Raw genomic sequence first — 16,606 nt, forward strand, 5'->3', positions numbered from 1 at the left:
GGGGGTTGTTAGTGGAGTTAATTTATTTAAACTAAATACATTTTACTTTTATCAAATGGCCAGAAATAACAAAGCTGCTTGTAACTGAGGTAGGAAAGCCCATTTTCTATATTTGTATGCGAACCCATTGTATTCACTTTGTTAGCCATCTCCCAAAGGCCTGTTTTAAACCAGTCAATAAACCATGTATTAGAGGTGCCAGTGTGTAAATGGCTTTACCCTACATGGATACAATATTACTTGGTTATATTACTAATTCTGCTAAAAAGATTCATGTCCAAAAATGCTCCTGTTTACATGATAACTCATGCAGCCTGGTAGTTGTTGGGCAGCTTGCAGGTGTAGAACATCACAATTTGAAATTTGCTGTGAAAACATGTTTTACTTTAGGATGCAGTTGGAGCTCGTTCTCATTTAGCAACAAGTGCAGGTTTATTGCCATAAAAAACACAAAATCATGTCACTGTGACGAAACATTTGATATGTGTGTTTCTCATTATCCTGCAGTATCAATTACTGCAAGTTTGAAAAGGCAATCAGCAATTAAAAGGGCGCATCCTCCATATTGAGCTTAACTCATGTTTAATGACTATTCTGATACAATTTCAAGCAAATGTAGTACAGTATGCAAAAAGCAGAACTGTTGTCCAACATGTTGCAACACTTGATATATTTTGTACAATACTTTCTGGAACCCTTTTCTCAGAATTTCCATCTTCCTGCTCCCTTAAACACACTCACCCACACAACTCAGACACTCATCAAGAACACAACATGTGCTGCTGTAGGCAAAGTTTGTGGCTGGCTGACCACATCTTCCTGAGTTTGAGGTATTATTATTAGTGGATCCTGAACCAGTTTCATTTTCACATGTTCATGAAGCTGCTGCTTTCTTCTCTTTGTAAGTCGCCATCATTTTCTTGATCTCTGCGATAGCCTTTCCCGGGTTGAGTCCCTGGAGAGCAGTGAGTCAGACAGTGAGAAACTGAAAGTCATTTAACTCTGAGGAAGTGTGTGTGTTTTCATCATATCTGAGTACCTTGGGGCAAGTCTTGGTGCAGTTCATGATAGTGTGGCAGCGGTACAGTGAGAAGGGGTCCTGAAGTTTAGACAGACGTTCCTCGGTGAATTCGTCACGGGAGTCGATCAACCACCTGTATGCCTGTGGGATAATAACACAGACTTCAGTATCACTGAATGAAGTGAAAACTATAATGAATGGGCTTTTTCTTTCACTTGATGTTCACCCTGTGATTTAATTTCCTCCTGTGTAAAGAGGACTACAGTCTAATGTATGTCATAACTAAAAACACAAGATGGATTTTCTAAAAGCGTCTTTACCCACCTGCATCAGGACAGCGGGCCCCAGGTATTTGTCTCCATTCCACCAGTAGCTGGGACAGCTGGTGCTGCAGCAGGCACAGAGGATGCACTCATACAGGCCATCCTGTTAAGTTAGACAGTTAGGTACCAGCTTATTGTGCCTGTTTCCTAAAAACAGCAGACATTTCAATGCAAGGGCAATATTAGCAGCTAAAACACTGCTATCAAATGAATCACTTAATGTTTAACAATCCCATTAATCATGTGTGAATTCTGTAGAGGTTAAAAGAAGGAGTTTGTTGTTTACCAGCTTCTGTCTGTCCTCCACTGACTGGAAATACTGCTGCTTCCCCTCCTGAGATTCATCTTTCTTTTTCAGGTAGGGTTCAATGGATTTGTACTGCGCATAGAAGTTGCTCATATCCTGGTGGTAATGAGGACAGGCATGATGAATGGACCAAAATATACTCCCTTCTATGTAATTCTTTTTTATTTAACATAGAAAGAAACATTTTCTCCACTCGCAGTACTTACAGGTACAAGATCTTTCACGACATACATGTGTGGAAGCGGGTAGATTTTGGTGGGTTTGCTAGTGTTGGCGTCAATTTTGTTGAGGCAGGCCAGTGTGTTTCCTCCATTTATATTCATGGCACATGAGCCACAGATACCTGAAGATATTTACAAACACCAAGTCAGTGAAATCTGGCAAAAAGGGTCCCTCTTTTGTTTTTAAAGGAGCAGAAATTGTTCACATTATTATGTACGAGTAGAATCCAAGTGGCCTTTCTCACCCTCACGGCACGAACGTCTGAATGTGAGCGTGGGGTCTATTTCGTTCTTGATCTTATTGAGGGCATCCAGAACCATTGGACCACAGCTGTTTTTACAGAGACATGTCAGTAGAAAAGAAAATGACAACAAATGTGGAGTAAAAAGTAAAACACCCCACAGCAATCTTCTGTTCAACTTCCCAGTCATGACTTACGTGTTGAGATCGATTTCGTACGTCTGCATTCGTGGTTTGTCTCCGGGTTTGTCGGGGTCCCAGCGGTAAACCTGGAACTTTTTGATCGTGGGTTCAGGAGCCGGAGCAGTTGCAGTCTGAGCATACCGCACCATCTGTAAAGCAGATAATAAACAAACAATGCTGAATACACAAAACAAAGATGATTTAGGGACCACACTCCTTAGCTTGCCCCGGGAAGGTCTATGCCAGGGTGCTGGAAAGGAGAGTTTGTCCGTTAGTCGAACCTCGGATTCAGGAGGAACAATGCGTTTTTTCATCTTGGTTGCAGAACGCTAGACCAACATTTCATCCTCCTGAGTCGGACTTGTTTCTGGTGGGTGCTGGACTCCACCAAGGCTGCCCTTTGTCCGCGATTCTGTTCATAATTTTTATGGACAGAATTTCTAGGCATAGCCAAGTAGCAGAAGGCTTCCACATTGGTGGCCTCAGAATCTCATCTCTGCTTTTTGTGGATGATGCGGGCCTGTTGGCTTCATCAGGTGCTGGCCTCCAGCTTGCATTGGAGCAGTTCGCAGCCAAGTGTGAAGTGGCAGCTATGAGAATTACCACCTCTAAGTCTCTGAGGCCATGGCCCTCAGCTGGAAAAGGGTGAAGTGCCCACTCTGGTTCAGGGATGAGTTGCTACCCCAAGTGCAGGACTTTAAGTATCTTGGAGTAAGTATCTTGTTCACGAGTGAGGGGAGTGGGAGATTGACAAACAGACTGCGGCTGTAGTGATCCTGACGCTACACCAGTCCGTTATGGTAAAGAGGGAGTTGAGTGTAAATGCAAAGCTGTTGATTTACCGGTCAGTCTACGTCCCTACTCTCACCTATGGTCATGAACTTTGGTAGTCACTGAAAGAACAAGATCGCGAATACAAACGGCAGAAATGAGCTTCCTCTGAAGGGTGGCTGGCCTCTCCCTTAGAGACAGGTTGATGAGTGCAGTCATTTGAGAGGGGCTCATTGTAGAGCCGCTGCTCCTCCACATCGAAAGGAGCCAGTTGAGGAGGAGGCCCTGGGGTAGACCTGGGAATGCCTTGAAGGTCCCCCGGTTAAGCTGGAGGTGGCTGGGGAGAGAGGGGTCTAGGTTTCTCTGCTTAGGCTGCTGCCCCCATGACACAACTCAAATGGATGGATGGATGGATGGATGGATGGATGGATGGATGGATGGAAGATGAGTTACAAATGAACATGGTATAATGGGAAATTTCAGGTTCTCAAGGTATTTTTATATTAAGAACAGTACAACAAAGTCTGATTAAAAACATGAGTTACGAACAAAAGGGACACTTCCTAATGTGACATTGCTGCTGGCTAGGTCATCTGAAACTAATCTGGAAATATCCTGGAACTTAAGAGAATAGTACACATTAACTCAAATAAACAATAAGTAAAACTTATTAGCAATTATTATAACAGACAGCACAGTCAAGATACCCTAAGATCAACTAAAAGTCTTTATTGTGTTATATATTTAAACAGTTACTTACTGTAGGCTCCTTTTGTTTAAGAAAGTATGGCGTCTCCCCCTAGTGGAGGCTTGGATGAACTGACTTGAAAGTGTTACATCACCTTGCAGGCTTTGGTTATCTAACTGACTCTTACAGGACAATGAAAGATGGATTTAATGTAACCGTACCTGACATATTTATGTGAAATTGTTAAGTCTACAGCTTATATACTTGATATAGAGGTCTTTAAGAGGACAATAAAAGTTGTCCAACAGTTTGTCCTTGACACTGACACTCTTATTATTTTACTATTCAGCATTTTGTCAAATTTACACATAGGCATAGCTTGAACGCTTGTTGAGTAGTTTCAGATCGTTTTGTGATAATATCCTGCAGCCTAGCACAAAATAAACAGTAAAGCAAAACAACCTATTACTAACATTTACATTTCTCAGTGAAGTTTGCGAGGTTCTAATATTGAATTCAGTCGTTTTTTTTACTTACCACCATCATACCAGAATTCCTTAAAACCAAAACCTTTCGACTCAGACACGCCACCGACATCTTTCTGCCCGGATGTTTCTGACAGTCGCTGCACCGCTCCACAGTCTACTGTCTGCGCCCCTGTCAGGAGCCGAAACCACGCCCGCAACGTCTTCGCTGTTGCCTTCACGTGCTCTCTCCAAAATATTTAAAGTTATTCTCCAGCTGGAGAGGGTGCAGGACTACATGAAGCATCCAGCGGGAATGTGTTAATGATCATATTTGCGCACAGAAACTCTGCTTAATCACATAACAGGGCCGGTTAATTCATTGGTCATCCATATTTTTCCGACAGCACTTGAATGCAGCAAATGCATGAGTCTCTTTCACAACTCTCTTTGCTGGAAAGGAGGGTCAGTTACATACTTCCCTCATGCGCCACGTTGTTTATCTTAGTTAATGATTGTATTCATTTCCCTTTGTCCCCACACGCTAATTGTTGTTGTCCATTTATAATCCATTGATCTATCTATTTATCTTTTTTTTTTTAAAAAGCATATTTTAGATTTGATTTTTCACTTTCAGCCACTCTGTAACACTTTATGTTTATTTACATGGTTTATTTTCTTATAAGTTCTTTTCTTATAAGTTTATATGTATATTTTTGGGTCATCTCAAGAAAGCAAACATACAAAATATTGTTGCACTTTGCACTTTATAATGACTTGTGCACATTTTGTCCTTGGCCCACACACATAAACCCAAACAATGCTTAAGGAGCAACGATCGTATTACAGCTCCCAAGACAGCAGAGTTACCGCAGCGTGCAGGTTACAGTTTCATGAAGTAGCTCAAGCAACATCATGCCTGTCCTCAGACAAACGTGGGGCAAGAAGACAGCATCTGCCAACAACCCCAAATCTGAAAATGTTGCATAAAAACAGAATGTAATAATTTACAGATCTCACAAGTCCATATTTCATTCACAGTAAAACACAGAAAACATATTTTTAAACTGAGAAAATGTAAATATGAAAATAATAGCTCATTTTATATTTGATGGCAGCAACACATCTTAAAAATATTGGGACAGGGCCATATTTACCACTGTGCGGGGTCTTTTAACAACAGTCCATAAAGGTCTAGGAACTGAGGAGACCAGCTGAGTTTCTGGACAGTCCTGGGTCTTCTTTGTCATATTTTCCATTTCATGATGCTCCAGATGTTTTCAGTTGGTGAAATGCAGGGAGGCAGAGCAGTTCAGCACCCGGACTCTTCTACTATGAAGCCATGATGCTGGAATAGCTGCAGTTTCCACTTTAGCATTGTCCTGCTGAAACGTGAACGGCCTTCCCTGAAAATGACGTTATATGGATGGCGCCACTGATGGACCCTTTCCAGATGTGCAAGCTGCCAATGTTATAGGCACTGATGCACCTCCGTACCATCAGAGATGCATGCTTTTGAACTGAGCGCTGATAACAAGCTGAATGGTACCTCTCTTCTTCAATCTGAGGAACACTGTGTCCATGTTTTACAAAACTCTGTTTTAAATTATGTTTTGCCTGACCACAGAACCGTTTTCCACTTTGCCTGAGTCCATTTTTACCCAGAGAAGACGGTGGTGTTTCTAAATCATGTTCACATATGGCTTCCTCTTTGCAAGATAGAGCTTTAACCTGCTGTTTACACAGAGAGGAATTTCTGGAAGTGTTCCTGAGCCCATGCAGTGATTTCTATGACTCATTACATGAATCATGCCTGTTTTTAATGCAGTGCCGCCTCAGGGTCTGATGATCAGGGCCATACAATCTTGATTTTCGGCCTTGTCCCTTGCACAGAGATTCCTCCAGATTCTCTTAATCTTTTGATGATATTATGTACTGTAGGTGATGAGATATTTAAAGTCTTCATTCTGAAATTGTTCCACAATTTGTAGATGCAGTATTTTGCAGATTGATGAACCTCTGCCCATCTTTACTTCTGAGAAACTCTGCCTCTCTAAAATGCTCTTTTTATACTTTTTATCACCCAAAAAAGCATGCACATGCAGCACACTGGGGCCATGAAAAAAAATCAAGTTAAAACCAAGGATAATGATGGGGACATTTACCACTATTAGAACTGAAATGATGCTAGTATGGATAAACCTGAAGAACTTGGCCAAGATGAAACAGATGGAGACTAAGATCCAACAGAGCTGAAAGACAGCAGAAAAGGACAGCTTGGGAAAAAGAAAAAAATCAGAGGAGCTACAGAAACAGTGCAGAGAGACGGAGGAGAAGTGACTCACCAAGAAATGGCTCAATAAGATAAGTAAAATGTTGCACTCGAAGTGACAAAGAGCATGCCAAGATGAGAGAGATAGAAGAGGACGCAAAGGAGATCTAAAGGAGGCAGACGAAGGACAACAGAGAAAGAGAGAATAAAGAGAAAAGGGAACATGAAAGAAAAGGGCAGAAGCGAGCACAAATTCTACCTCTCGTCCATCCATCACTTTGGCTTTTTGTGCTGGTTTTGGCCAGAGGTATATGTGAATGTAATTGGTTGTGATTGATTACTTTATGTACCACCTCTAGAGGGCACAATAACAAGAAAAAAAAAACAAACTTGGTAGACAGCGTGGTTGAGCTCAGGCAACAGTTTTCCCTTTGAATGGACGCTGGTAGTCATCATATGTTGTTAAAGCACTTCTGTGAAGGCTATGATGATCACAACATAGGCTTTTCTGCAGGAGTCACTGAGGTGTTTGATCAGTACAGGGACTCAGTGATTGACCAGCTTTTGCTGAGATTTGTGGTTCTCTAAGTGTCTTTATAGCCTGCGCTCTGAGCTTCAGGGCACTCATACTATATTACCTTTATTGAAATTTTTATTGTGACGATGAAATGGCTCTACTTTGGCTACTTTTGGGCTTTTGCTGTTATATCTTAAAAACTGAATATACCAAAAAGAAAAGTGTATATTAAGAAATAGTGTGAGGAGAGTCTATATAAAAGAAATAAGGGTGTTTAAAGGTATTTCAATTATATAGTTTGCTTTAAAGTACATTTAAGAATATTTTATACTAGCAATGGGTACAGTCACTGGGTGTAATATGAAAGGAGTCATTCATAGTGACATGTAATCACTCTACCTTTCATTTAGCCTAAATTCTAAGCTGTGTTTAGTCTCTTTTAGCTAACTTACTGCTGCTATTGTTTGGGGCCAGTCTCACTGGTCTCTTTTTAAAAATCTTTAAAAATAAATAATAATAATCAAATACCACCACCAGCACAGGTTTTCCAACTAACTGGTGAAACATGGTAAAGCATTGAGCAGTGCCATGTGCTTTCTTCAGGTGTTACTGTACACTGCATCAGAGGTTACATACAGCAGGTGGGCTCCCAATTAATATCACACAAACAGGGAACTGTTTGCTGTTCCTTTAACCATAATTATTTAATAAGAAGATAATATGTTGTGTTTACAGGTTATTCCACTGCCCCCAAGTGGCAAAACAACAGAACCAATTATTTATTTATACTCAGAGAGACTGACTATACACACTTGTTTATAGCAATCTCAAAAAGGTATTAATAGAACACAACAAGAGACACTCAACAAGGAACATCTTTAATAAAAGCAGCCACAAAAAAAATTACCCCCAAACAAGAGGAACTGTTTCCATGGAAATGTTTTGGATGCCAAATTATAAAATAATTCTGTCAGGAAAACAGTAACTACCTCTATGTCCACTGTAAGCTGTCAGAGATCAGACTTCTGCTACTGTTCACATGTTTCTAAATAAATCAGACGAAATAGAAACAACTGCATCCCTAAATCATTTAAGTCTGCTATTCACCTGCTAATTAAAAGTAGGCCAAAATCCAGATATCTGATCACAGAACAGATCTACCCGAAAGCTGCTGAATACAGACAAACTGTCCTTGAGTCTATGAGGTGAGAGAGGAAATGACTTCCTGCTTTCCTTAACCCTTATTAGAATAACTGCTGTTATCTTCTAGCATCTCTCTCAGTAGCAATTTCAGCAGAAATTTCAGAGGGCAGCAGTGACTGGAGCTGCCATAGTGGCAGCAGTCAGTGTGATAATTGTGCTGTGTTCCTGGCAGGACTGCAGGAGCAGTGTTTGGGCAGAGATTCAGGGCCTTCCTCTCAGTCTGGGACAAACTCACAGCCATGCTTAATCTTTGTCAGACCTGTCAGGCTCTGTCACACTTTCACCACAGGAACACTGTAGGGGTTTGTGGGAGGCAATGGTCTTCAATAATTAATATACTGTACAGTTTGTTAGAAAACATGTTTGCTTTTTTTCCTAGCATAAGTTGCTTGATTGATCCCCAATGGCAGCACGAATGCCACATTTGTGGCTGGGTGACACAGTCAGAAGGCGGTTTGAACATACCATCATTGCCTGGAAGACCACCAGGTTAACTGTTAGCCATCAAAGACCATATTAAGGTCAAATTATGTCCTATTTCCATAATATTTTCAAAAGACCAATGTTAGTTGTGGTGATAGTTAGTGCTGCTCATAAAATCCATCTATCATTTATCATTATCATCACAAGCAACAAATACATGCAGGATGTGTGGCTAAATAGCACATTTTAGTGAGGTAGAGCTACATAAATGCATTTACATTAGAGCAATATGACTATTTGGATGTTTTTAAGAACCACTGTCAATAACAGTTTAACCATCAAGATGCTTGTTGTAAGTTTTTCAACATTAACCTGGACTGCATGGGCTGCCTCAGAGCCCATGCCCAATATTTGTCAGTCCTCGGTCTTTCTCGTCCTTCACTCTTCTCTCAGTCAGTGTTCTTTAGAGTGGATTGTGGCAGATGGTGTGGCCAAAATACTTTATGTTCTTGACTTGAACGGGGCCCTGTGACAGGCTGGCGACCTGTTCAGGGTGTACCCTGCCTCTCGCCCTATGACAGCTGGGATAGGCTCCAGCCCCCCCGCGACCCTGACCAGGATAAGCGGAAGTGAATGGATGGATGGATGGATGGACTTGAACGGTCTTCAGGAGGTGTTTCTTTGCTTTGATCTTTTTCAGGACTTCTTTGCATTCCATGATACTCTCATCACCCTCCAGTACATCCATAGTTCCAAAGCTGTCAGTCTCTTAGCCAGTGTGTTGGATATTGTCCAGGTTTCTGCACCATACAACAAAGTGGAGCATTCATAACTGTGAAGGATCAGTTTCCAGTATCTAGCGTGATCTTTCATGATGTAATGACTTTATCAATTTGGGAGAAGGTAATTCTTGCTAAAGCAATCCTTCTGAGTATCTCTTTATCACATCTACATCATCTGTGTTCAGTTGTCCCAACAGCTGAATTGTGAGAGGTGGTCAATGCTTGCTCCATCTATTGTGATTTTAACCACTGGTTTAATTGGTTACTTGCTTATGACCATTGCCTTAGTTTTCTTGGCATTTATTTTCATGTTGTATAACTGTTCGATTTCATTCACTTTATTTATAATTGCCTGCAGGTCATTAAAATTACAGTATCATCTGCATATCTGAAATTATTGATATTCATTCCTCCAATGGTCAGTCCGTTGAGGTCTTGGATATTTCTGAAAATCATCTCTGTGTAAAAATGTGTCCGCATACACCTCAGAAAGTATATAGCTGAGCCCCTGTTTGATTGGAATCGCATCTGTAAGGCTTTGATTAACTTACAAATGCTCTTTGCATCCAGTAGAGGCTGACTATTAGTCTGATTTCATGAGTGTCAGTTCCAATATCTTCTAAGCATTTGATCATCATTTCATGACTGACATAGTCAGAGTATTTTTTTGTAATTGATGAAGCATGCATAGACTTCACAGTTCATTTTGCAATAGTGTTCACAGATTATCTTCATGTTGAAGATGCCTTCTCTTGTGCCCCTTGCAGATGTAAATCCACGTTGAAATTCACTGATCTCCTCTTCTATTCTTCAACTAATCCAAATGATACACACTATCATTTGGAGTACAAGGCCTCTGTATTCTGTGCACAATGTAGCTTTGGGTTTCTTCAGTAGGCAAACCAATATGGATTCATTCATATCTGCAGGTAGTGATCCATTGCAAGACATCTTCTTGACCATTCAGTGGATCATTTGAATGCCTATATCATCGGGTGCTTTTAGTATTTCAATTGTGATCTGATCATTTCCTGGTGCTTTTCCTACTTTCAGGTCTTTCACTGCCTTCTCAACTTCTGTAATGAGTACTGGAGGATGTTCACCATCTGTTACCTGTATGGCTGGGGAATTATCTCTTTTATCATCATACAGGTTGATCACGTATTTATGCCATCCGATCTTGATTTCTCCTTCAAAGAGAAACTTGTCTTCTTTACTCTTAATGCAATGCTGCCTTTCTTTTTCCTTCCTTTTCCTGTGATCTCCTTCACCTTCTTGTGCAGATCTTTTGACCTATGTTGGGTTTTCAAGATTTTGACCTCTTCACACTTATTATGCCACCATTCCTCTTTGGCTTGCTTGGATTCCATCTCTTTGTTCAGCTGTCTGTACTTGGATGGATCCACTTCCGCTCCTCCATCTTCGTTAAGGATATCACACGTAATCGATGACTATTTTTTATCATGCTTGTTCTTGGGTAGCACTTCTTTGGTTGCTTCTAATATACTCCCCTTGAGTGCTTTCCATTGTAATCTGATGTCATCACTTCCATCAGCCTGCAGAGTGTCTTCATTCATGAGCAGCTCATACATATTGCGTACCACTATGTTTTACTTGTTCTTATAGGTGGTATCTTTCAGTATGTTCTTATCAAGCAGATCCACTATCTTGTTCTTTTTTTCACATTTCAGTTTCACCTTCATGTTCATGACCACAGGATTGTGATCAGAACCAACATTTGCACCAGGATAGGTCTTCACTTGTTTGATGTGGTTGCAGTATTGTTGATTCACCATGATGTAATCAATCTGGTTGCGATGCATTTCCCCCAGGCTCTTCCAGGTGTATCTTCTTTATAATGGATGCTGAAAGTGGGTATTGGCTAGCTTGTTTGTCCGACAGAAATCAGCCTCTCACCACGTTTGACTGACTACATATTTCCCTGCAACTGGGTATTCACTCTTCTCCCCCACCTTGGCATTCCAGTCCCCCATAAGGATGGTAATCTCTCCTGACTTGGTGGGCTCCACTGTTTTTTGATGTTGTCATAGTACATGTCAGTCTCATCCTCCCCATGGTGAGACGCTGGTGCATAAATCTGTATGATGTTGATATTAAATGGTGCTCCCTTCAGCTTCATCATGATGATTCTTTTTGACTTAGGCAGAAAACTGACAATTATCTTCTTCATCATGATGCCAACGCCATACTTGTGCTCTTTGCCTCCAGAGAATATCATCTCAACATCTTCATCAGCTGTTCTTCTTTCATCACTACATCTTGTCTCTGCTGTGCCTAGCATGTCTACGTTCAGAGCTGACATTTCAGCTTTAAGGTTGTCATACCATCCTGGTTTGTACAGTGTCCTTACATTCCAGGTAGCAACTTTGAGCATCTTTCTTCTTGTTTTCAGTTGGCTGACATCAGATGTGAGCCTCTCTTCAGAAGATACTGAGCCTACCTCATCATTTCTAGCATCCTTATTCATGTCATCCCATTGACTGGGTGTACCTCACTTAGTTTAGCCCATCAGCTGAGTCAGTTTCCAGGGTATGGCCACTGTCGTGCTACTACAACTACTTGTAGCTGTAAGTGAAGAATTGGTGAGTTGTGGAGGACCAGTGCAATAGCACTCAAATCTATTGAGTAGATGTGCAGCCAGTGCCATACAGAGGTGCTACCCTTTACAACCCCCTACACCGCATCCACATAACAAGGCATTGAAAATAGTTATTATTTTCAGGCTTGGTTTGAGTTTTTTTTTTTTTTTACCTTATGAATGAATTCTAGGTAGTTCTATTTATGCTAAGAGTTCAAACATAAAACTCTGAGACTTTCAGGTGACTGAAATGATTTATGCTAAATTGAGCAGCTCCTCATGGCTAAATCTTTCAAAAGCAGCTGTGTAAAGGGGGGAAGGTGCCCAGAGTGAGTAATTTATTTAACATGGTTTCATCATTCTGGTAACTTTTTAGTCTGTATTCATATTCACATGGGACGGCTGTTACAAAAAAATGCCAAATGCTGCTCTTGAGTCTATATATAGATGTTCCAGCCTTCTGACTATAGCTGAAATCAGATTACCCAGCTCATCACGCGTCTCCTGAATGTACAGAAAATAAAAACTAAATGAGGTGAAGATACATATCTCAGATATTCTGCAGCCCTCGTGTGTGTGTATGTGTGTGTTATAGGTAGCTAAAAGGTAACCTTAATTATGTGGAATATCTACAGTATATGTATTTACTGTAAAACACACCTGTATGAAATTTGCACGGAAATAAAACTAACTTGATTCAACTTTGATCTGGGTTACACAGGCAGCTTTGGAAGAAACAAGAGAAATTAGCTGTGACAAGTCGAATCACTGGGCAGTACAAAGGCCTGCACAGATAGATCTTAATGTGTCTGTACAGGAAGAAACTCTCTTTGCATGGCTAAGGCTGTGCCGAAAACCTTTTGAATATTCTTTCTTTTCTTATTTATTGGTTTTAATTGCTTGTCGAAGGTGTGAACACTGACTTTTGAATAAATAAAAAGGTTCGTTTTTACTCCTGATTTACAAACTACGGTATTTATGTAACCTATTAGACCTGGTTCAGTTGATTAACACTGTGCTGGGTTACATCTAGGATAACTCTATGTGATGTTATGCACTTTATTTCTGTTTTAAACTGACTGTGGCACCACAGCACTGTAGAGTACAGATTATGAATTATGCCCTACCTATATAACTCACGTATATCTTTAAAAATTTTATGTACATATCACAGATAATAGATCACAATAAATTGATATTTACCAATGTGTTTAAGACTGCAGTGCAATTCTATTCTATTTTTTCCCTCTTTTTCCATTACCTTTCAGAAACTGGCTCTCCATTCAAGCATGGACTGTGCCACTGTGACAGGTGGGGACGTGGCACCCATGGGGAGCAATGGAGTCACTGCCACAAGGTGTATGAGCTGGCCAACACCAGCAGGTGAGGAGAGGCACTTTAATGTGCTCCATTAACAATCAGTGAATTAGATAATGTGAATCAGCTGTTAAATATTGACTGTGAAGGTTGAATAGGGCAGACTGTGTTTTAGTGTTATATATGGAGCTGTTGTTGGGGTTTTTTTTGGTTTTATTTACTGGCTAATTAAGAAAATGTCAGTTTTAATGCTCATTCTCTTTGATGTTTTCCTCTGCGGCGTCTTGCTGTTTGCAGCTGAAGCAGACGCGTTCTTGTATAAGCGAGCTACAGTAAGTTCAGCTGCAGTACCATATGCATGGTGATGATGTCCTGTTTTTTTTTTTTTGATCATATATTCATGAGTCATGATTTTTGCATCACAGGAGAGAAGCAGTGAGGACCTTGATGCCACCCTCACTGCATTCCTGTACTGTGCTGGGAGCACAGCAACACATTGCTGTCTTGGTTTATTTACTATGCATGGGTGGCCATGAAAAGGTCATCGCTATGAGTGAAAAGGTCACCGACTGGGTCCAGTAATGACCGGGCCTTTTAATGGCAACATGGATGGGATTTCAAATTTTGAGTTAATAGATCTAGATGATAACTAAAAATTGGTTTACTCGTACTTGACAAGTTTGCGTTGGGCCCCCAGCTGCAGTGAGACAGTTAGTGCCCTTATTGTCGTTCACCAGAAACTTGTGTTGCTCCTGCCCAGCTGAGGTGATTTACCACTGCAAAGGAAAGCGATACTCCCCAGACACTTCTTTGCTAGCTCAAGTTGCATTATAGTGTGTGTAATGCATTCATTCGTGAAACCACACTGGTGCAGTATCGTATTTACAGCTTTTATGAAATGGTGTTTAAGTCCTCAGCAACACAAGCAGAGTAGCTTGCTCAATTTAAAAATACCAACTGTCAAATGTTAGATAGGGTTAAAAGTCAGATTGGGTTAAAGCTCAAACGTCTCTAGGCTGCAGACCTTTTCTGCTTTAACTCAATAGACGTTTAAAGTTAACTTAGATCAACTATGACCACTCCTAATAGTAGCTTCTTTAACTGTATGCATCAAAGCTGACACTAGCCTAACCCTGACCACTTCATTCTAGTAGTCACAATTTTGTTGACTTTCAGTTGTCTCTTGTCACTGCATCACTGCAGTCTCTTTATGCATCTACACACTATACAGCAATGGCTGAAGGAGTAACCAGAAGCTTCTTTATTTGCACAAAATGAAGATACAACTCCAACTACACAACAAACAGTTGCCCAGGTGGAAGCAGCCACTCCAGCATTAAAGAAAGTGAAGTTGTTGCTGTGGCATCAACTGCGGCATCATCCTCCTGCACCATTTGATTCAACTGGTGCAGGAGGATGAGGCTGTGAATGACATGACTGAGGAGGTTCACAATGTCTGTTGGTCCAGACATTGTTGTACTTGAGGTGAAGGATATACTGTATTCACTGAGGCTCTTACAGCAGCTGAAGGTCATCCCAGGTTTCAGCATACAAGAATCTGCGGTGAGTAAAGTGACACAGCTGCTAATTTAGTGCAAGAAACTGAGGCCATAGGCATGTCAGTGAGGAGGACTTAGATGCTGTCATCTCTAATGTTGTCCAGGAGCCAGAGGCTACAGTAGTCGGACTCTCCCAGCATGCTCTTGTTGAGGAAACTGAGTCAGTAGCCACTGCTACAGAAAAATGTAGCAACCGAGACTGCAGTTGTGGCAGAGTATATTGTAACCAAGGCAGCTCAAGTGACCGAGACCTTGGCAAAGACAAACAAGGCTGAATATGTAATGAGTATAGGTTGCTGATGCTGTAGCATCCCTCACTGAGAAGATGAGACAGTTGTCATTAGGAGGAGGGAGAGCCAATGGAAAGACTGGTTGCCAAGAAGGCCAGTGAAACTTTACTGGAGTTTGAAATATCAGGTGAATAAACTGGTTGAATTGAGACTGAGCCTTTGGCTACATAGATTGTGAAGAGCTTTTATATACAGTGACCGCTGCCATGTAATCTGACATTCTCTCATAGAGTTTCTAAGGAAGCCCAATTCCTAATAAGTAGACAGTGGTTGCAGATTTGCCTTGGAAAACACAGCTGCCAAGGAGGTTTCCAGGGAAGTACATGTCCTATTATCCAAATAAGCTCACACTGGAGTTAGAAGGTGTGAAATTCCCGAGGTGGAAAACTACCGAAGCTGCTGCCAAGAAAGTTGAGGTCAGAACAACAGAGGGTGGCAGAAGAAGCAGATGAAGGACTCAGTGGCTGTTCCCAAACCAAGGTTGATATATAGATAATGATGCCAGAACTATTGAAAATATAAACTGATTAAAAAAAATAAAAGCTGGGGTCTACGGGCAGCACGGTGGCGTGGTAGTTAGCACTGCTGCCTCACAGTTAGAATAATATCTAGATGGCCTGGGTTCAATTCCACCTTAGCCCAGGCCTCTCTCTCTGTGTGGAGTTTGCATGTTCTCCCTGTGTCCGCGTGGGTTTCCTCCGGGAACTCCAGTTTCCTCCCACAGTCCAAAGACATGCACTTACTGGAGTGAGGTTAATTGGCTACTCTAAATTGCCCATAGGTGTGAGTGTGGATGGTTGTCTGTTTCTCTGTGTTAGCCCTGTAACAGACTGGTGACCTGTCCAGGGTGTACCCTGTCTCTCGCCCTATGTCAGCTGGTATAGGCTCCATCATCATTTTGTAAATGATAGGACACCTTACATTTGAGAAACTGCTACTATGCAAGCAATAGAAATTGGCAAACATGCTTGTCTTGAGCCTACATCAGACTTTACTAACCAATGAGTGATGTCACAGTGGGTATAATCATCCTTTATATACAGTATGTAGTCAGAATAGTGTGAGTTCTCTGCCTCTCAGACTCCCAACAATGAAGATGGCGAGCTCAGTCAAACTGGGAAGCCCTTTTTCAGAACAGCAGAGTTCACAAGCCAAAGCCAACAAAATGATCACTAAGGAGCTTTGATCACATGCTAGGGAGTGTAGAGCTACTGTAATCTTCTACCAATGCGTTATATTTCATGTGCTGTAAATAACACGGTAAAAGTAATTATTAGATTATGGGCTGTAGGATGTGTGAACCAGGCCAAACTTTGCATCCCATCTTCTTTTAGTTCTTTCTTTAGACTGATGTGCTGTTTTCAAAGTCTGACTGTGTGAAATTAGTTCAGTTACATTTTTTGCCTGGCACTTTTAAGCAAAGTG

General features: G+C 41.1%; 1 protein-coding gene across 1 annotated transcript; it reads right to left on the bottom strand.

Annotated features, from left to right (window-relative positions):
- Nucleotides 1-404: 404 nt before the first annotated feature.
- Nucleotides 405-4,432, bottom strand: LOC115783514 (succinate dehydrogenase [ubiquinone] iron-sulfur subunit, mitochondrial-like). Its single transcript, XM_030734377.1, has 8 exons — nucleotides 4,293-4,432; nucleotides 2,312-2,445; nucleotides 2,118-2,203; nucleotides 1,858-1,994; nucleotides 1,631-1,747; nucleotides 1,346-1,447; nucleotides 1,040-1,162; nucleotides 405-955 (listed from the first exon to the last, which is right to left on the bottom strand). Exons 1-8 carry the CDS (start codon nucleotides 4,350-4,352, stop codon nucleotides 875-877), a joined length of 840 nt encoding a protein of 279 aa, XP_030590237.1. The 5' UTR covers nucleotides 4,353-4,432; the 3' UTR covers nucleotides 405-874.
- Nucleotides 4,433-16,606: the final 12,174 nt, after the last annotated feature.

This window comes from Archocentrus centrarchus, chromosome 7 (genome assembly GCF_007364275.1).
Source record: "Archocentrus centrarchus isolate MPI-CPG fArcCen1 chromosome 7, fArcCen1, whole genome shotgun sequence".
NCBI lineage: Eukaryota > Metazoa > Chordata > Actinopteri > Cichliformes > Cichlidae > Archocentrus > Archocentrus centrarchus.

What these genes read in the sequence shown, in the direction of transcription:
- LOC115783514 (XM_030734377.1), bottom strand. Translation starts at nt 4,352, where the DNA reads ATGTCGGTGGCGTGTCTGAGTCGAAAGGTTTTGGTTTTAAGGAATTCT. An exon ending in TCGTGAAAGATCTTGTACCT is followed by an intron (nt 1,748 to 1,857) that starts GTAAGTACTGCG and finishes CATTACCACCAG; the next exon opens with GATATGAGCAACTTCTATGC. An exon ending in TGGAGGACAGACAGAAGCTG is followed by an intron (nt 1,448 to 1,630) that starts GTAAACAACAAA and finishes CTAACTTAACAG; the next exon opens with GATGGCCTGTATGAGTGCAT.